At 40.6% G+C, this 22,625-nt stretch overlaps 1 protein-coding gene across 2 annotated transcripts in view; it reads right to left on the reverse strand.

Annotated features, from left to right (window-relative positions):
• The window catches only part of slc2a9l2 (solute carrier family 2 member 9, like 2), a 247,011-nt gene that overhangs the window by 101,136 nt on the left and 123,250 nt on the right, over positions 1 to 22,625 (reverse strand). For both annotated transcript variants that reach the window (XM_055910005.1, XM_055910007.1), the window contains 2 exons: positions 13,876 to 13,977; positions 10,081 to 10,156 (listed from right to left, as the gene is read on the reverse strand). In XM_055910005.1, the coding sequence (XP_055765980.1) occupies positions 10,081 to 10,156; positions 13,876 to 13,977 (178 nt within the window). The remainder of the gene's footprint in view (positions 1 to 10,080; positions 10,157 to 13,875; positions 13,978 to 22,625) is intronic.

Genomic DNA, 22,625 nt, shown 5'->3' on the forward strand with positions numbered 1-22,625 from the left:
ATTCAAATGAAATTGTATTATAAAATTGTATTGGTCGCGTACACAATATTGCAAATGTTATTGCAGGTGCAGTGAAATGCTTATGTTTCTAGCTCCAACAGTGCAGAAATACCTAACAATACAAACAAATCCCCCGAAATGTAAGTAATCAAGAAATATCAGAACGAGTAATGTCAGAGTCCAGAATATACACTGAGTGCACCAAACATTAGGAACACCTTCCTAATATTTAGTTGCACCCCCCAGCCTCAATTTGTCTACAAGGTGTCGAAAAATGTGTTGAAAGCGTTCCACAGGGATGCTTGCCCATGTTGACTCCAATGCTTCCCACAGTTGTGTCAAGTTGGCTAGATGTTCTTTGGGTGGTGGACAATTCTTGATACACACAGGAAATTGTTGAGCGTGAAAAACCCAGCAGCATTTCAGTTCCTGACACAAACCGGTGAGCCTGGCACCTACTACCATACCCCATTCAAATGCACTTAAATATTTTGTCTGGCCCATTCACCATCTGAATGGCACACATACACAATCCATGTCTCAAGGCTTAAAAATCCTTCTTTAACCTTTCTCCCCATTGACTAGAATACAGTACATACATTCAGTTGCAATAAAAAGTATATGAACACTTTGGAATTACCTGGATTTCTGCATAAATTGTCAAAAAAATGTGATCTGATCTTCCTCTAAGTAACATCAATAGACAAACACAGTGGCTTAAACAAATAACACACACATGATTGTAATTTTCTTGTCTATATTGAATACATAATTTAAACATTCACAGTGTAGGTTGGGAAAAGTATGTGAACCCCTAGGCTAATGACTTCTCCAAAAGATAATTGGAGTCAGGAGTCAGCTAACCTGGAGCCCAATCAATGAGACGAGATTGAAGATGTTGGTTAGAGCTTCCCTGCATATAAAAAACACTCACAAAATGTGAGTTTACTATTCAAATGAAGCATTGCCTGATGTGGACCATGCCTCGAACAAAAGAGATCTCAGAAGACCTAAGAATTGTTGACTTGTATAAAGCTGGAAATGGTTACAAAAGTATCTCTAAAAGCCTTGATGTTCATCAGTCCACGGTAAGACAAATTGTCTACAGTATATGTCACGACTTCCGCCGAAGTTGGACCCTCTCCTTGTTCGTTCGGCGGTCGAAGTCACCGACGTTCTAGCCATCGCTGATCCTCTTTTCATTTTCCTTTGGTTTTGTCTTGTCTTGTATCACACCTGGTTCCAATCCCATCAATTACATGTTGTGTATTTAACCCTCTGTTCCCCCTCATGTCCTCATGTACCCATTATTTGATTGTTCTGTTTTCCGTTGAGTTTTTTGTTATTAAACTACGCCGTTTGGAAACAGTTTTTGTTCTCCTGCGTCTGACTTCTCTGCCGCCAGTACGCACTCCTTACACTATAAATGGAGAAAGTTCAGCACTGTTGCTACTCTTCCTAGGAGTGTCTGTCCTGCAAAGATGACTGCAAGAGCTCAGCGCAGATTGATCAATGAGGTTAAGAAGAATCCTAGAGTGTCAGACTTTTAGAAAGTGTTATATACAATTATTTTGATCACTGGTGAAGAGCTTCAAGTTGCTTGGCGTGCACATCACTGACAGCCTGAAATGGCCCATCCAGACAGTGTGGTGAAGAAGGCGCAACAGCACCTCTTCAAACTTAGGAGGCTGAAGAAATTCGGCCTGGCCCCTGAAACTCTCACAAACTTCTACAGATACACGATTGAGAGCATCCTGTCGGGCTGTATCACCGCCTGGTACAGCAATTGCACCGTCTGCAACTGCAGTACTCTCCAGAGGGTGGTGCGGTCTGCCCAACGCATCACCGGGGGCACACTGCTTGCCCTATAGTACATCTACAGCACCCGGTGTCACATGAAGGCCAAGAATATCATCAAGGTCCTCAGCTACCCGAGCCATGGCCTGTTCACCCCACTACCATCTAAAAGGCTGAGACAGCACAGGTGCATCCAAGTTGGGACCGAGAGACTGAAAAACAGCTTTCATCTCTAGGCCATCAGATTGTTAAATATTCACCACTAGCTGGCCTCCGCCCAATACTCTGTCCTGAACTCAGTCACTGTTACTAGCAGGCAATCACCCGGTACTCTACCCTGCACCTTAGAGACTGCTGGCCTATGTAAATAGTCAATGAACACAGGTCACTTCAATAACGTTTACATATTGTTTTACCCACTACATACAGTGGCAAGAAAAAGTATGTCAACACTTTGGAATTACCTGGATTTCTGCATAAATAGGTCATGAAATTTGATCTGATCTTCATCTAATTCACAAGAATACAGTCTGCTTAACCTAATAACACACAAACAATTATACGTTGTCATGTCTTTATTGAACACACTGTGTAAACATTCACAGTGTATGGTGTAAAAAGAATGTGAAGAATGGATTTGATAACTGGTTGACCCTCCTTTGGCAGCAGTAACCTCAACCAAACATTTTCTGTGGCTGCGGATCAGGAGGAATTTTGGACCGTTCCTCTTTACAAAATAGTTTCAGTTCAGCAATATTCTTGGTATGTCTGGTGTGAACCACTCGAGGTCATGCCACAGCATCTCAATTGGGTTGAGGTCAGGACTCTGACCAATCCAGAAGGTGTATTTTCTTCTGTTAAAACCATTCTGTTGTTGATTTACTACTGTGTTTTGGGACGTTGTCCTGTTGCATCACTCAACTTCTGTTGAGCTTTAATTGTCGGACAGATAGCCTTACATTCTCCGACAAAAGACTGCCGGTCTCACGGTAATTTACCCGTCATTAACAAAAACACATACAGTATAGCATCTCCAGGCCTCCACGCATACAAGCCACTTATACGCACCTTTGGAACATCTACATTTAAAAAGGCCTAATAAATCAATCTAATATACACCATCACTGTCACGGCCGTTGCTGGAAGAAGACCAAAGTGCAGCGTGGTGATCGTACATTTTCCTTTTTATTTAAAATGTCGCCAACAAAACAAACGAAAGAAACAACCGTGAAGCTTACAGGGCTAAGTGCCACTAACAAAAGTCAACTACCCACAACGAAAGGGGGGGAAAAGGGCTACCTAAGTATGGTTCCCAATCAGAGACAACGATAGACAGCTGTCCCTGATTGGGAACCATACCCGGCCAAAACATAGAAAACAAAACATAGAATGACCACCCCAAATCACACGCTGACCAAACCAGAGACATAAAAAGGCTCTCTAAGGCCGGAGCGTGACAATCACAGTAGGCCAACTCATTTTTGCTATGCGCCATGCCATAGGCTGTAGTCTTGTTCATTTTGTAAACAAGATATGGTTATGTCCCTGACATTATTATATGATTTTATAGCAAGAAGAATATGATTGAACTTAGCCAAATAAAATAGAAGGATATTTTTCTTGAACGAGTGCGCATATGAAGTGGCTATGTTAAGTGTAAAAGTTATAATTTAAAACAGGTCCTATATGCTAAATTTGGAGTTATTTGACAACTTTAGTTGTGAATGATACAAACCTTAAAATGTCTTAGAAATCCAAACAAAGAATATGGGCTGCATTTGTTTTGTACACTACTGCTACTCACTGTTTGTTATCTATGCATAGTCACGTCACACCTACAGTTGAAGTAGTAAGTTTACATACAATTAGGTTGGTTACATACAATTTTTCAACCACTCCACAAATTTCTTCTTAACAAACTACAGTTTTGGCAAGTCGGTTAGGACATCTACTTTGTGCATGACACAAGTCATTTTTACAACAATTGTTTACAGACAGATTATTTCACTTATAATTCACTGTATCACAATTCCAGTGAATTGGTCAGAAGTTTACATACACTAAGTTGACTGTGCCTTTAAACAGCTTGGAAAATTCCAGAAGATGATATAATGGCTTAGGAAGCTGCTGATAGGCTAATCATCATTTGACATCATTTGAATCAATTGGAGGTGTACCTGTGGATGTATTTCAAGGCCTACCTTCAAACTCAGTGCCTCTTTGCTTGACATCATGGGAAAATCAAAAGAAATCAGCCAAGACCTCAGAGAAGAATTGTACACCTCCACAAGTCTGGTTCAGCCTTGGGAGCAATTTCCAAACGCCTGAAGGTAGTACCACGTTCATCTGTACAAACAATAGTACGCAAGTATAAACACCATGGGACCACACAGCCGTCATACCGCTCAGAAAGAGACACGTACTTTGGTGCGAAAAGTGCAAATCAATCCCAGAACAGCAGCAAAGGACCTTGTGAAGATGCTGGAGGAAACAGGTACAAAAGTATCTATATCCACAGTAAAACGAGTCCTATACCGACATTACCTGAAAGGCCGCTCAGCGAGGAAGAAGCCACTGCTCCAAAACCGCCATAAAAAATCCAGACTACGGATTGCAACTGCACATGGGGACAAAGATCGTACTATTTGGATAAATGTCCTATGGTATGATGAAACAAAAATAGAACTGTTTGGCCATAATGACCATCGTTATGTTTGGAGGAAAAAGGGGGAGGCTTGCAAGCCGAAGAACACCATCCCAACTGTGAAGCACGGGAGTGGCAGCATCATGTTGTGGGGGTGCTTTGCTGCAGGAGGGACTGGTGCACTTCACAAAAAAGATGGCATCATGAGGTAGGAAAATTAGGTGGATATATTGAAGCAACATCTCAAGACATCAGTCGGAAGTTAAAGCTTGGTCGCAAATGGGTATTCCAAACGGACAATGACCCCAAGCATACTTCCAAAGTTGTGGCAAACTGGCTTAAGGACAACAAAGTCAAGGTATTGGAGTGGCCATCATAAAGCCCTGACCTCAATCCTATAGAAAATGTGTGGGCAAAACTGAAAAGGCGTGTGTTAGCAAGAAGGCCTACAAACCAGAATCAGTTACACCAGCTCTGTCAGGAGGAATGGGCCAAAATGCACCCAACTTATTGTGGGAAGCTTGTGGAAGGCTACATGAAACATTTGACCAAATTTGAAGGCAATGCTACCAAATACTAATTGAGTGTATGTAAACTTCTGACCCACTGGGAATGTGATGAAAGAAATAAAAGCTGAAAGAAATAATTCTTTCTACTATTATTCTGACATTTCACATTCTTAAAATAAAGTGGTGATCCTATGTTTACGAGGATTAAATGTCAGCAATTGTGAAAAACGAAGTTTAAATATATATATATATATATATATATTTTTTTTTTTACCTTTATTTAACTAGGCAAGTCAGTTAAGAATAAATTCTTATTTTCAATGACGGCCTAGGAACAGTGGGTTAACTGCCTGTTCAGGGGCAGAACGACAGATTTGTACCTTGTCAGCTCGGGGATTTGAACTTGCAACCTTCCAGTTACTAGTCCAACGCTCTAACCACTAGGCTACGCTGCCGCCCCATTTGGCTGAGGTGTATGTAAACTTCCGACTTCAACTGTAACTACATGCACAAATTACCTCTAACCTGTACACCCTGTATATCGCCTCGTTATTGTTATGTTATTGTGTTACTTTTTATATATTTTTTTACTTTAGTTTATTTGGTAAATATGTTCTTAACTCTTCTTGATCTGCACTGTTGGTTAAGGGCTTATAAGTAAGCAAGCATTACACGGTAAGGTCTTGTTTTATTCGGCGCATGCGACAAATAACATTTGATGATGCGACTACAGGCTATTGATGATTTCAGAAAGTGTCAAAAAAAAGCTTAAACACTGTTCCTTGCCTCAGGCTGTTCTCTCAGTAGGCCTTTTGGGGGCCCTAAGTGAGATCTTCTACAAATTTTGCCATGGGGCAGAGAATTTCTTTTTGCCGTTTTAAAGCTAATGTCCTGCAATTCTACCCATTTTGCCATGGGATGTAGAGAATTTCAGTTTTAAAACAAATTTCCTGCAATTCTACACATTTTGCCCCTGGAAGTCAGGGCCCCTGGGCACGTGCCCTGTGTGCCCAGTCAGTATTCAGCCATGATTCTAAGTTAAAATAACTGGCTTGACTAACTTACCAATCTTAAAATTGTTAGCTGACTTTGCTAATTGAGTGACTGTCAGTGACTAACAAAACAAGATAACTGCTGATGCGCAACCAGATCTCAAACTTACACCTTGTGTATTCTACTATTCTAACTCTCAACAGTCAATTGAGATCACAACTGAGCTTCCCCCTAGCGGCAGGGCCCTAAATGACCGCTTATATCGCTTATGCCTGGAGCTGGCCCTGCATGTTTTCATTCATTACACTATTCTCAATTTAATCTTGTATTTACTAATATGTCAAATTTGTTTCGATTTAGAATGGCCCATTATAATAGGCAGGAACAGGGGCAGGGGAAAAAGAAAATGTCGTCCATATGCTATGCACATGGAGGCAGCTTTCTGCCAGTTTGTGCACTCCATGCATCAACCACTGTTTGATGAGCCTGCAGCCTCTCGTTGCATGACAGATAAATTCACCCAAACTCTGTAATCCATGGGCTCTCCATGGGTGTTTTGAATTAATTGCTGTCCATTTCATTGTGTTCGGCTTTGAAACAACATCCACAAAGACCATACTTAGTTTAAACCTGTTGTTGAATTTCTTTCTTCAAATTGATCAATCACAGTAAGGCAAGTTTTAAAAGCATGATACTGTTTTGATGATAAGTGTTTCATGTGATTTTCGATTGCATTTGCATTTATGTCAGAGTGGTTAGAGCAGGGGTCTCCAACAGGTCGATCGAAAAGCTACCAGTAGCTCGCAGCCCACATATGAGTAGCTCGCCAATCAATTCAGAAAGTACATGCAATTTTTCATGTTTTCCACAACAAACTATCAAAAACAAAACTCACAAGTATCAGACACAGCTCCCAGCTACTATCTAATTAACGCAACATTTACATTATCCCACCCCTGGTTAGCCATTATTGGCTTAAAAAGCCAAACATAACACTATCTGCCAATACATTTCCAGCAATATTGCCCCTATCTGTCTGTGTGGTGCGTGCATTTGTCTATCACTGCCAGTTGATAGATGTGATAACCATCTTGTGGGTTGACGGAAATACTTTCCCCAAAACCTTCTCAATGAAATGTTAACTGCAAAGTAGGCTTACCTGGCAGAAGTATATCATAAGTAAGTATATAATTTGTATTTACTATTTGTTATTTGCAAACTTGACCATGAAATGAGCAGCAGCAGTACAGAACCACTGCTTTACCAGTACATTCCTCACTCGCTAGATGCACAATTAAAGGAGATTTACACCAAAACAAAGTATACATTTGTTTATCTTCCAGACCCCCAAAATATTGTCTTCTGAACTGATTTAAGCATTGACATGGACTCAGAACATCCAATAAAAACAATTCACTATGACCAATTGTAATTTTGAGAGTGAAAAGAAGAACAAAACGGAGAAAACTATTTTTTTAGGGCCGCCCTTGGAGTTGTTTACTAACCATTATTTGCCTAGGTTTATTGACAGAATATAGTCCTTTCTCTTTTACACTAAGGACCTGGGAAGAGTTGGAGAGGAGAGAAGAATGTGCCTATTTGAAAGCTAGAATGAATGTGTAGCTCACCACATGTTTAGTTGAGAACTATCTTGCGATGCAAAAAAATGCATAATCCCCTTCTACAGACGGCTTTATCGGTCCACTAATACAGGACTAGTAAAGACCCACAAATTATATATTTTTCAAATAATAATATTTTTGGAGAACCCCAACTTCCTGCGGCTATGCCAGTGTGGTGGCAATACAGTCACCGTAACACGTAACAGCACGAGCTCTGTTTGCAGTTTTCATTTTGAACAGGGTGTGTTGTCTGGAGAGTTGTATAATAGCCGATTTATGCTTGTTCCGGCAATGTGGTCCAGAGGCTTGCGGAGGTCAAATCGAGCTCCGTTCGGTGAAGCCGTGCTCATTCAAAATGTTGTAACGATAACGGAGGGCTCTGTATAGCTCCGCATTTTTAATAGTAAAAATAAAGAAAACCCTTGAATGAGTAGGTGTGTTCAAACCTTTGACTGGTACTGTATATATAATAAACATTTTAATACATTTTAATACATTTTGTCACACACATTATACATATGCACATATATACTGTATGTATATAAGGCAGAAATATGTCACATATATGAAAACAACCAATTATTGTATATTTCAACATATATGTGACATACACAGTGTACAAAACACTGAGTTGCACCCTATTTTTTTACCTCAGAACATCCTCAATTCATCGGGCATGGACTCTACAAGGTGTCGAAAGCATTCCACAAGGATGCTGGCCATGTTGACTCCAATGCCTCCCACAGTTGTGTCAAGTTGGCCCGTAGTGGATTTCTGCTCCGAATAGCTCGTTCCATCTTATCCAACAGATACTCAAATGGATTGAGATCTGGTGACTGGGCAGACCACTGCAGTAAGCTGAATTCACTGTCATGTTCATGGAACCATTCCTGGATAATCCTTGGCATGGGGCATTATACTGCTGAAAAAATATATTTGCCGATGGAAACACTGCTGACAAAAGGATGCACGTGATCGGCAATGATGTTCGGATATGTTGTGGCATTTTAGCTTTGCTCCACTCTTATCAAGGGGCCCAACGTGGGCCATGAAAACACAACCGACACCATCCCACTGCCACCACCAGCCTGCAATATTGACACGTGGCATGATGGATGCATGTACTCATGTGGTTTTCTCCATACCCTAGTCTTCCCAACAGCGTGAAACAGCAGGAACCAGGCAATGTTTTTCCAATTCTCCAGTGTCCAGTGTTTTTGTTCTGTGGCCCACTGCAAGCAGTTTCTTTTGACCTTGTTTGTGTCAAGGCACGACGAGTTGTGTTTTCTTTTATGGGTCTTTTATGAGCACCAATGTTGTACTTGGACTGTCAGTTGACTACTGTAAGTGTAGCCCATCTCTTGCTCTGCACAATTCGTGTCAGCCTCCTTTGTCTTCTTTCATCAATGACCCGTTTTTGACCACTGTCCTGCCAATGGCTGGATGTCCTTTGGGTGGTGGACCATTCTTGATACACATGGGAAACTGTTGAGCGTGAAAAACCCAGCAGTCTTGCAGTTCCCCTTTCAAAAGGCACTTAAATCTCGTCTTGCCCCTTCACCCGCTGAATGGCACACATACACAATCCATGTCTCAATTGTCTCAAGGCTTAAAAATCCTTCTTTAACCGGTCTCCTCCCCTTCATCTACACTGATTGAAGCAAATTTAAGAGGTGACATCAATAAGGAATCATAGCTTTCACCTGGTCAGTTTATGTCATGGAAAGAGTAGGTGTTCCTAATGTTTTCTACACTCAGTGTGTATGTACTTATATGTACTATGTGTGTGGATACATATACACCATATATGAATATGCCATATGCCCATATAAAACATAAGCAATACACATATTTTGTCATGTATTACTTTTCCGTATGGGAGGAGCTTATTTGATGTGCTATGCCATAAATCATATCAGAACCAACTACGTTGAAGTCACTGCAGGTGGGTGGTAAGGTGATTCCCAAATCGGTTCCCGCTGCTCCAGGTTTACTCGCCGTTCCGGGGCGGATGAAAGGGAGTGGGCTCGTGGATCAAGCATCCCAGCGGGTGTTGCTATTCAAATGGTATGTAAATGCTCGGTAACAGGCTACCTTTGAAACGTTGCACACACCTTCAATCGTGCATCTCCGTTGAGCACACCTGGTACCATATACATTACATGCGCTAAAAACAACAGCAACACCAAGGGTTGCCTGCAAATTGATGTGCTAATCTATTGCAGCACCTGCCATGGTGACTCTTCTCACTGGCACAGTGGCGGTCTTACTCATCCAATATGTTTAAGTACACTGGAACGCCTTCCAAGAGTAGTAACTATGGCAATTAGGTTTGATTTCCGATAAACGCTAGGTCCGAATGGTCAGAGGGTGTGAAAATATTCCTAATCATTGTCTCACTTCATACATGATGCTAATCTAAAACTATACCCAGCAAGCTTGCACATACAGTACTTCAATTCAACTTCTATCGCAACAGGAGAGAGAGAGAGATAACCCAAATCTGTAGCTTTACCTGGACCGGAGCAGAAGGAGGCAATTACAGCCAATATACAGGTGAAACTGAGATAGGGCATCCATGAATATTGGTCCTGTAAGAGAGAAAGAGAAAGTAAGGGAGCAGCATTATTTCTCCAGAGTCTGTACTTCATTTAGAATAAGTATCAGTTGTATATCTATAAACAGTGCACCCATTTCAAAGTTATAATGTTCAGAGTAAAGTTTTGCTCTGTTTGTTCATTTTGGTGTATTCCAATGTTGGGGTTAGTGAGACTAGCTGCAGTTTTGCGTCTCAACCAAGGTGTTCGATCACGTGGCAGGAGTCAAACAAAACAGACACTCAATGTGGATGACATGACTGACTGTTGAATAAACACAGCTGGTTGATGAATGTAAAAGCTGAATAGATACTTGTTGTGAGTGAAAGTGATGCTGTGTAGTTATGCACTGTTGGCACGCTCTTACAAAAAAAAGTTCTGACTATTTTTCTCACGAGTCAGACACATGGTTTTCAGACGTGTGAAGTTTCAAAAGTACATTTTTCAAATGTTTTAAAACCTTTTCCTACACGTTTATTTTTCACCACTTCCAGCTACATCTGGTCTCCCATCCAGGACTAACCCTGCTTAGCTTCAGATGCCAGCAGTGGAACGCATGCTATCGTGCCGGAATGAATGTGGAAATACTTCCAACTGGAAAAAAGGCCGCGACAGCAATGCCCAGGGTAAGATAACCAAAGAGGTAAAATTGCAAGAAAGAGGGAGGCATTTATCATAACCAATTATTAATAGATTTTTTTGTTTGTTGCATAAACGATTTCCTTGCAATATTTTGTTTTGCTATCAATACTTTTGGGTTAATATTATGCTTTCAATTGTATTATTTTTGTTTGCAATACAACAAAAATGTTGTTCTTGAAGTTTTGATTGATATTATTGACACAAAAGTAACTAACTAGAGGATTGCACCATATAATAACACTGTTAATCTTTTAAAGGTGTTTAAAGTGGCAAAACTTAATTAAAACATGAACCACGTGTTCACCTCACCACAGTTTTGGTAAAAAGCTGAGGGATGGGGCTGGAGAAATGCAACCACTCAAATCCATAGACTATTGTTTTAACCATGTTTTTAGGATATACAGTGTTAGTTTACAAGTCATTTGTTTGCAAACATTGAAGTAAATGTGGAGGTGTCTTCCAAGTGAAACTGCAAAATAGATTTTCACATGTGGAATTGTAAGTTCTTCACACTGTCACGCCCTGACCATAGAGAGCTTTTTATTCTCTATGTTGGTTAGGTCGGGGTGTGATTAAGGGTGGGTTATCTAGGTTAATTATATTTCTATGTTGGCCTGGTATGGTTCCCAATCAGAGGCAGCTGTTTATCGTTATCTCTGATTAGGGATCATATTTAGCTAGCCATTGTGCTTTGTGGGATCTTGACTATGTATAGTTGCCTGTTAGAACTATTTTGAGCGTCACGTTTCGTTTGGTTCGCGTTATTGTTTTTGTTCTTTGAGTTCTCTCTCTAATAAAAGGGATGGAAACATACCACGCTGCATCTTGGTCCAATCATTATGACGATCGTGACACACACACCCAAGCTTTTTTCACATGTGACACTGCAAATATGTTTCTCACGTGAAAATTTAACATTTGAAGCTGCTAATTTCAAGTGAAACCACAAATCACATGTGAGGTGAAAACATGTTATTCTCCTCATATGTGAAAATGTGGTGTTAATATGTGAACATGAAAACAAGGTTTCACATATGACATTTAAGCTCAACGTGTCAAAACTGCTATTTCACATCTGAAACTGCAAATTTGACATGTGTTTTTTTTGTAAGGGTGGCTGGAACCCAAGTCTTCAGAATATGTGGCCAGAACAAACCCTTTTTTAAACTCCACTGGATAAAAATATAAAAGGCAACATGTAAAGTGTTGGTCTCATGTTCATGAGCTTAAATAAAAGATCCCAGAATTTTTTCATACGCACAAAAAGCATATTTCTTTCACATTTTGAGCACAAATCTGTTTAAAATCCCTGTTAGTGAGCATTTCTCCTTTGCCAAGATAATCAATCCACCTGACAGGTGTGGCATATCAAGAAGCTGATCAAACAGCATGATCTTTACACAGCTGCACCTTGAAGTGGGGATTACAAAAGGCAACTAAAAAATGTGCCGTTTTGTCACACAACAAAATGCCACAGACATCTCAAGTTTTGTGGCAGCATGTAATTGGCATGCTGATTGATGGAATTGTCCACCAGAGCTGTTTTCAGATAATTTAATGTTAATTTTTATACCAGAAGGCGCCTCCAACATCGTTTTAGAGAATTTGGCAGTAGGTCCAACTGGCCTCAAAAACGCTGACCACGTGTAACCACGCCAGCCTAGGAATACTAAAGTATTCAGACCAAGACTTTTTCCACATTCTGTTACATTAAAGCCTTATTCTAAAATGTATTAATAGTTTTATCTGAAATATCATAGACATAAGTATTAACTCTTTGGCCATTTTGGTTTCATCAGAACAGAGAATGATCTTGCTTCTCATGGTCTGAGAGTCTTTAGCTGCCTTTTGGCAAACTCCAAGCGGGCTGTCATGTACCTTTTACTGAGGAGTGGCTTCCGTCTGGCCACTCTACCAAAAAGGCATGATTGGTGGAGATGATTGTCCTTCTGGAAAGTTCTCCCATCTCCACAGAGGAACTCTAGAGCTCTGTCAGAGTGACCATCGGGTTCTTGGTCACCTTGACCAAGGCCCTTCTCCCCTGATTGCTCAGTTTGGCCGGGCGGTCAGCTCTAGGAAGAGTCTTGGTGGTTCCAAACTTCTTCCATTTAAGAATGATGTAGGCCACTGTGTTCTTGGAGACCTTCAATGCTGCAGAAATGTTTTGGAACCTTTCCCTAGATCTGTGCCTCAACACAATCCTGTCTCAGAGCTCTACAGACAATTCCTTCGACCACATGGCTTGGTTTTTGCTCTGACATGCACTGTCAACTGTGGGACCTTATATAGACAGGTGTGTACCTTTCCAAATCACGTCCAATCACTTGAATTTACCACAGGTGGACTCCAAGTTGTAGAAACATCTCAAGGATGATCAATCGAAACAGGATGCACCTAAGCTCAATTTCGAGTCTCATAGCAAAGGGTATGAAGTCTTCTGTAAATAAGGTATTTCTGTTTATTATAAATAATACATTTGCAAACATTTCTAAAAACCTGTTGTTACTTTGTCATTACAGTGTATTGTGTGTAAATTGATGAGGAAAAACATTTATTCAATATTTTAGAATAAGGCTGTAACGTAACAAAAAGTTTAAAAAGTCAAGGGGTCTGAACACTTGCCGAAAGCACAATATAGTGTTTTGCAAAAGAAAAAGTCATAAAAAATCTGAGAGCAGTAATATGTACACAAATGAAAATTCCCATAGGCAATCATTTCTGAAGATAAAAAATTGAAAAATTGGTAGATATGGCGTCTTGGAAATAAACTCTTAATATTTACTTGGTTATTGTTTTTAGAACCTCCATATTGGTTCCAAAAACACCTATTGCATGATATCAAGAGGTTATATTCCAGGGCATTTATGAAACTGTCAGGAATCAAGGCTTGTAGCAGGCATTTTGCATTTCTTTGGGAATTTTAACAGCCCAAGGACAACAATGTCACTCTGGATTCATAACTTCATTGAATTCCAGTCTTAATAAAAGACCGCAACCTGTTCACTGATGCGGTTGACATGTAGACATGACTCAGAGGAGTGTGTGTTGCACAGTGGATAGGCTGCACTGACCTGGAAATTGAGGAACACAGTGAGAAGGCCAAAGAAGAAGGCCATGGCGCTGAAGCCGAAGATGAGGAGGGGTCTTCTGCCGATGCGCTCAATCACAAGGCCCTGGGGGAGAGAGAATGGAAGAAAACACTGGAACAGTGAGGAACTACCAGGACTTGTCCAATTGAACGCTCATTCTAATTCTCTATTGCAAAACATATTTTTTTCAATTACTGTCGTCTGTCCTAATTAAATAAACAAAACCTAGCATTGGCATTATTTCATACATTTTTTTCCACTGTCATTCTAGTACTGGCATAGTATAGACAGGTTTTTTCTCCGGTGAATATATTTCTACCAGTTATTGTGTGTGTGTTTAATATTGTGTTCTGTGGTAATAGTTGTGGTATAGGGGATAATAAACTCTAGGGGTTGAGACCGGAGTTTGCGACCGGAGATCGAAACCCTCTCCCAGAAGCTTAGCCAAAGCCCAGGATATTTCCATTCCCAATATGGGGACGAGCATCTGAGCATGAAAGTATTCATAGCACGACCACCACCTATCCCATGCAGTCGGATTCCGCAATGTCGTTCAAGGGTCACTGGTTACTTTAAAAGCAGCACCCCAGGGGTCCCTGGGTGGAAAGAGAGAGACGAGAGAATGTGGTCTTGTTCTGTGGATGAGATAGTATCGTCAGTGCTGAAATAAGGCAAACAATGAAAGCCCGAAGCGTGCGGTTCAAGGACAATTGAAATAAATGTATTACGCCCTAATCTATGGATATCACATGACTGGGAATACAGATATGCACCTGTTGGTCAGAGATACCTTTAAAAAAAAGGTAGGGGCGTGGATCAGAAAACTAGTCAGTATCTGGTGTGACCACCATTTGACTAATGCAGCGCAACATATCCCCCTTGAACAGAATTGATCAGGCTGTTGACTGTGGCCTGTGGAACGTTGTTCCACTCCTCTTCAATGGCTGCGCGAAGTTGCTGGATATTAGTGGGAACTGAAACACGCTGTCGTACACGTTGATCCAGAGCATCCCAAACATGCTCAATGGGTGACATGCCTGGTGAGTATGCAGTCCATGAAAGAACTTGGACATTTTGAGCTTCAGGAAATGTGTACAGATCTTTGCGACATGGGGCCGTGCATTATCATGCAAAAACATGAGGTAATGGCGGCGGATGAATGGCACAACAATGGGCCTCAGGATCTCGTCACTGTATCTCTGTGCATTCAAATTGTCATCTATAAAATGCAATTGTGTTCGTTGTCCATAGCTTATGCCTGGCAACAGCTCTAGTGGACATTCCTGAAGTCAGCATGCCAATTGCACATGTGGCATTGTGTTATGTGGCAAAACTGCACATTTTAGAGTGGCCTTTTATTTACAAGGTGCACCTGTGTAACGAGCATGCTGATTAATCAGCTTCTTGATATGTAACACCTGTCAGGTGGATGGATTTTCTTGGCAAAAGGATAAATGCTTACTAACATGGATGAAAACAAAAAATAAATAAGAAATTAGCTTTTTGTGCATATGGAACATTTCTGGGATATTTTATTTCAGCCCATGAAACATGGATCCAACACTTTGCATGTTGCATTTATATTTTTGTTCAGTAGTTTAGTTTATTAATTCAACCATTTAGAAAAACAAGCACACATAAAACTTGAAAAAGCCATTACATGCACTTGAGTAAAATCATCAAGGATAACACACAATAAAGTCTGGGACAGTTGAAGTCAGAAGTTTACAAACACTTAGGTTGGAGTCATTATAACTCATTTTTCAACCACTCCACAAATTATAGTTTTGGCAAGTCGGTTGGGACATCTACTTGTGCATGACACAAGTCCTTTTTCAAACAATTGTTTACAGGCAGATTATTACACTGAATAACAATTCCAGTGCGTCAGAAGTTTGCATACACTAAGTTGACTGTGCCATTAAACAGCTTGGAAAATTCCAGAAAATGATATCATGGCTTTAGAAGCTGCTGATAGGCTAATTGACATAATTTGAGTCAATTGGAGGTGTACCTTTGGATGTATTTCAAGGCCTACCTTCAAACTCAGTGCCTCTTTGCTTGACATCATGGGAAAATCAAAAGAAATTAGCCAAGACCTCAGAACAATAGACCTCCACAAGTCTGTTTCATCCTTCGGAGCAATTTCCAAACGACTGAAGGTACCACGTTCATCTGTACAAACAATAGTACGTAAGTATAAACACCATGGGACCACGCAGCCTTCATACCGCTCAGGAAGAAGACGCGTTCTGCCTCCTAGAGATGAACGTACTTTGGTGCGAAAAGTGCAAATCAATCCCAGAACAACAGCAAAGGACCTTGTGAGATGCTGGAGAAAACGGGTACAAAAGTATCTATATCCACAGTAAAACAAGTCCTATATTGACTTTACCTGAAAGTCCGCTCAGCAAGGAAGAAACAACTGCTACAAAACCGCCATAAAAAAGCTAGACTACGGATTGCAACTGCACATGAGGATAAAGATTGTACTTTTTGGAGACATGTCCTCTGGTCTGATGAAACAAAAAAATAACTGTTTGGCCATAATGACCATCGTTATGTTTGGAGGAAAAAGGGGAGGCTTACAAGCCGAAGAACACCATCCCAATCGTGAAGCACGGGGGTGGCAGCATCATGTTGTGGGGGTGCTTTGCTACAGGAGGGACTGGTGCACTTCACAAAATAGATAGCATCATGAGGCAAGAAAATTATGTGGATATATTGAAGCAACATCTCAAGACATCAGTCAGGAAGTTAAAGCTTGGTCGCAAATGGGTCTTCCAAATGGACAATGACCCCAAGCATACTTCCAAAGTTGTGGCAAAATGGCCTAAGGACAACAAAGTCAAGGTATTGGAGTGTCCATCAATCCTATAGAACATTTGTGGGCAGAACTGAAAAAGTGTGTGTGAGCAAGGAGGCCTACAAACCTGACTCCGTTACACCAGTTCTGTCAGGAGGAATGGGCCAAGATTCACCCAACTTATTGTGGGAAGCTTATGGAAGGCTACTCAAAACGTTTGACCCAAGTTAAACAATTTAAAGGCAATGCTACAAAATACTAATTGAGTGTATGTAAACTTCTGATCCACTGGGAATGAGATGAAAGAAATAAAAGCAGAAATCATTCTCTCTACTATTATTCTGACATTTCACATTCTTAAAATAAAGTGGTGATCCTAACTGACCTAAGACAAGGAATTTTAACTAGGATTAAATGTCAGGAATTGTGAAAAACTGAGTTTAAATGTATTTGGCTAAGGTGTATGTAAACTTCTGACTTCAACTGTATTTCCATTGTGTTCCTCTTAAGACAAGATGGCTAGGCAAGATCGAACACAGTTAAACACAGTATGGCATTGAGAAATAGTGGATATTCATGTGTGAGCACGTGTGTTTGTTGAAAAGCAGATTGTGTATAAATGCTTGGGGGTGTGTACGTGTTGTGTGTGGAGTAGTGAGGTGTGTTCTGTGTCTGTGTGCAAACACGCGTGAGAGCATGTGTATTTGTAGACGAATGTGGTCAGTTCTGTGTGTGAGCGTGCATACGCCCTAAAATGGGAATCTGAGTGTGTGTGTGGTTCGTAGAAAAGCAGGGTTTTGGTCATGCACCAGCAATGGCTTAGTGATCCCAGTCCATCTGGTGCTAGGGCTTGAGAAACATTACGTCACACTCCTGGTCCCTAAAGGCCTGGAACTTTTCTCACTGATGGTCACATCACTGCACTCAGGCCTCCGCACATGGACCACTAGCCATTATCAAGGCCATATTGGTAGGAGTGTGTGTGTGTGCCACTATTGGTTATGTTACAGAACTCAGCACCGTGGCGCTTGGACATTCAAGTGGACGTGTGTGCTTGTGTAGAAAAAGGCCCACTGTCTCAAGTTGGTTTTATACACTTCAGGGCAATATTCATACACACTACACTCATAGAAAAAGTTTTTTTGGCTGTCCCCATAGGAGAACCCTTCGAAGAACCCGTGTTGGTTCCAGGTAGAACCCATTTGGTTCCAAGTAGAACCCTCTATGGAAAGGGTTCTACATGGAACCCAAAATGGTTCTACCTGAACCAAAAATAATTTTACCTGGAACCAAAAAGGGTTCTTCTATAGGGACGGCCGAATAAACCTTTTTTATAAGAGTGCAGAGGCACATGAGGACACAGAATTACTGGCCTCTAATAATTACATCTCTTTACCACGTTGCCGTAGCGACATTTCCCAATATCAAAACCTATGGAGGAGATGTGAAGCACATTAACATGCATAACTGCTTCATGGACTTGCAGACACGGAACTGTCTTCTGTGTCAACTGGTATAACCTCCTAGCCCTAGCAGAATGGTTTTAAAAATAAACCACTCTCCGTTCAAACTGCCCAGGCACTCATAGAAGGTCACTTATTATTAACAGATATCCAGGGAATGACTCGTGGATGTTTGAGTTTGTTTTCCTTTTCCGGCCCCGGAGGGCACGCAGAGCGACGTTAAACCTGATTTGATGTGCCAGCACACACTCTACATGACATCATCACTCTGACACGCCACCCATAAGGTGTTTCCCCAGCAACGAAGGCAAACAGCAAAAGGGCGATGGCACACTGCATGACAATAGTGTGTGCGTGTGTGTTTGAAATTAGGTTTTTCATGAAAACAAACATATATAAGCTTTAAATAGGCTGAAAGTTCAATACTTACAATATTTTCTGCTGTAACTGGGGTTGTTAATCATGCCCTGTAGTGTGCTAATAGAAATGGAAATTTGAATACGTACCAATTTATCATCCTTTACTCTAGGAGAATGGAACTTGACATTTCTTTGTTGAAGTGAGTAACGTTACCACTTTACCCCCGCCTACATGTACATACCTACCTCAACCACCTCGTACCTCGTGTGTTTTTATGTTCTTATTGAACTCCACATCGTTGGGAAAGAGCTTGTAAGTCAGCATTTCACTCTAAGGTCTACTGCACCTGTTGTATTCGGCACATGTGACAAATAAAATTGGATTTGATAAACAATCCTATCCCAGAACATATACAGGACTTATAAGGTTAAGACTGTATTCCAGCCTTACTCAACAGTGGTTGATGACTCACTGTCGTTGCCTTCTGGCCTTTGCAGATCTGCTGGGTTAGGACAGCGGCATCAGGATATAAATATATCCGGAGACACACAAACATACACCCTGCAAGTCCAATTAGAAACAAAAAAGTCAGCAGCGGTTTTCTCAACCCCAGTACATGCAAGCAATGATGCAGAAGTGGGCATGGAGCGTGTGCAGACAAATATCATCACTTAGACGCTAAGTCCAGTCCAGTCAATAATGAGTTGGTTCCTCTATTCTCTCACTCAAGCTTCTCCCACTCTACTGTGGAGAGCACAGAGATAAACATTTATTGGCAGTATTAATGTATGTATAGAATTAAAGTTTAAATTCAAAAGAAAAATTATAAAAAGGAACAATGCTTTGATCTTAGATTAAAAGAGTGTGGCTGACGCTTCACAAAGCCTCGCAGTGGTTGACAGACCAAGATGAAAGGGTTTCCTGTCTTATTTTTGCATGCGCAAAACAAGTTCAGTCTTGAATCATTTTCTTCTCCTCAAAGCTATGTTGCAGTGGACGTATTGCACGACGCACAAACTTTATCTACAGTGCCTTCAGAAACTATTCACACCCCTTGAACTTATCCACATTTTGTTGTGTTATAGCCTGAATTTAAAATGTATTCAATTCAGATTTGTTGGTCACTGGCCTAGACACAAAAGCCGATAACGTTGAAGTTGAATTATGTTTTTTATTATTATATAATAATAATTAAGGAAAATATGAACTGTCTTGAAATGTCCATTAAGTATTCTACCATTTTGTTATGGCAAGCCTAAATATATTCAGGAGTAAAAATGTGCTTAACAAGTCACAATAAGTTGCATGAATTCACTCAATAATAGTGTTTGACATGATAAAAAATAACTACCTCATCTCTGTACCCCACACATACCTGTAAGGTCCCTCAGTCAAGCACTGACTGGACACTGCAAATAGTCCGGGTAGCCATTTGATTAGCTGTTCAGGAGTCTAATACTTGGGTGCAGAAGCTGTTAAGAAGCCTTTTGGACCTAGACTTGGCGCTCTGGTACCGCTTGCCATGCGGTAGTAAAGAGAATAGTCTATGACTAGGGTGGCTGGAGTCTTTGGCAATTTTTAGGGCTGTAATCACAGCTGTAATTGCTGCCTAAGATGCTTTTACAAAGTATTGACTCAAGGGTGTGAATACTTATGCAAATGCTATATTTCTGTATTTCATTGTCAATACATTTGCAAAAGATTCAAAAAACATGGGGTATTGTGTGTAGATTGGTGAGAAAAAAATCTATTTCATCCATTTTGAATTCAGGCTGTAACACAACAAAATGTGGAATAAGTCAAGGGGTATGAATACTGAAGGCACAAACTTTTTTCACTTGTTTAACTTGGAATAGTGTGCACTCAAATGTTTCTCAGTCAGCACTTTAGTAGACTGGTTTCCACCAGAATCTAGCCGTATTTCTAGTGACCAATAAGTGACCACAGTCTAGAAACAGTCCTTAAAAGTCGCCACATCGAAAAGTCAATAAAGGGATTGGACTTTATAGAATAAACTAGAATTCTTATTCGCTACATCAATTTTTGGACTAATACAGTAATTAAAAATAACCATTGTTTAGTCCAACTGTTGTAACCCATCACAACCCAAAATATAAGCTTGTTTAACTCAAATGTTCGTGAACAATGTAGATGTAAATAAACACTATATAGCATCAAAACAAGGTTAAAACCATAATTTTGATATGGTCTTTCCTTGCATGCATAGTTCTGTCTATGAACTTGAGAGTTGTTACATTTCTCCAGGCCCATCCATCAGCTTTTAACCAAAACACAGGCGGGATGACCGCTTTGTTATTGTTTTAGTTAAGGATTCTAGCTTCACCATAAAAGTCTGGTAGTCGCAGACTGTTTGCTAAACTATAATTGTCAATGTTGCCATATTTTATGATCAACATTACTGCAAAAACAACATAGCGTTGTAAATAAAATCAAATTGTATTTGCCACATGCAGCGACTACAACGGGTACAGACTTGCTTACGAGTCCTTCGCCAGCGATGCAGTTAAAAAAATTATACAAACAATAAAGAGTAACACAAGAGGAATAAAATACACAAGAATGGAGCTCTATACAGGGAGTACCAGTACCAGATCAATGTGCAGAGATAAGAGGTATTTGAGGTAGATATGTACATGAAGGCAGGGTAAAGTGACTAGGCTTCAGAATATATAATAAAGAAATGTAAAGAACAGAGCAGAAGCGGCAATTGATGAGTGTAAATGTGTGTGTGTGTAAGTGAGTGTGTACATAGTGTGAATACTGTACATACACATGCGAGTGTGCATACAGTCAGTGCAAGATAGGGTCAGTGCAGATAGTCCGGGTAACCTTTGAATTAACAATTTAGCAGTCTTATGGCTTGGGGTAGAAGCTGTCTCATACCTGTTGGTCTGAGAGCCGATGGTTCTGTACCGTTTGCTGGACGGTAGCAGAGTGAACAGTCTATGGCTAGGGTGGCTGGAGTTTTTGGCAATTTTGGGGATTAGCAATGGGATAATCCATACATTTACTGTGACAATAATAACAATAAGCATTTATTTGGGCTGTAATCTGAGGTGAAGTTAATTGCCGATTTTTGAGGCTGGTACCTCTATTGAACTTATTTTTTTAATTTGTTTAAATAAAAAAATAACCTTTATTTAGCCAGGTAGGCCAGTTGAGAACAAATTCTCATTTACAACTGCGACCTGGCTAAGATAAAGCAAAGCAGTGCGACAAAAACAACACAGAGTTACACATGGAATAAACAAACATACAGTCAATAACACAATAGAAAAATCTGTATACAGTGTGTGCAAATGAAGTAAGGAAGTAAGGCAATAAATAGGCCATAGTGGCAAATTAATTACAATTTAGCAATTAACACTGGAGTGATAGATGTGCAGATGAGGATGTGCAAGTAGAGATTCTGGGGTGCAAAAGAGCAGAAAAACAAAAACAGATTTGGGATGAGGTAGGTAGTTGGTTGGATGGGTTATTTACAGATGGGCTGTGTACAGCTGCAGCCATCGGTAGCTGCTCTGACAGCTGATGCTTATAGGTAATGAGGGAGATATAAGTCTCCAACTTCAATGATTTCTGCAATTCGTTCCAGTCATTGGCAGCAGAGAACTGGAAGAAAAAGCGGCCAAAGAGGTGTTGGCATTGGGGATGACAAGTGAAATATACCTGCTGGAGCGCGTGCTACGGGTGGGTGTTGCTATGGTGACCAGTGAGCTGAGATAAGGCAGAGCTTTACCTAGCAAAGACTTATAGATGACCTGGAGTCAGTGAGTTTGGCGACGAATATGTAGCGAGGACCAGCCAACGAGAGCATACAGGTCGCAGTGGTGGGTAGTATATGGGGCTTTGGTGACAAAACGGATGGCACTGTGATAGACTACATCCAATTTGCTGAGTAGAGTGTGGGAGACTATTTTGTAAATGACATCGCTGAAGTTAAGGATCGGTAGGATAGTCAGTTTTACGAGGGTATGTACAGCAGCATGAGTGAAGGAGGTTTTGTTGCGAAATAGGAAGCCGATTCTAGATTTCATTTTGGATTGGAGATCATTAATATGAGTCTGAAGGAGAGTTTATAG

The sequence above is a fragment of the Salvelinus fontinalis genome, chromosome 3, assembly GCF_029448725.1.
Source record: "Salvelinus fontinalis isolate EN_2023a chromosome 3, ASM2944872v1, whole genome shotgun sequence".
Taxonomy (NCBI): Eukaryota; Metazoa; Chordata; class Actinopteri; order Salmoniformes; family Salmonidae; genus Salvelinus; species Salvelinus fontinalis.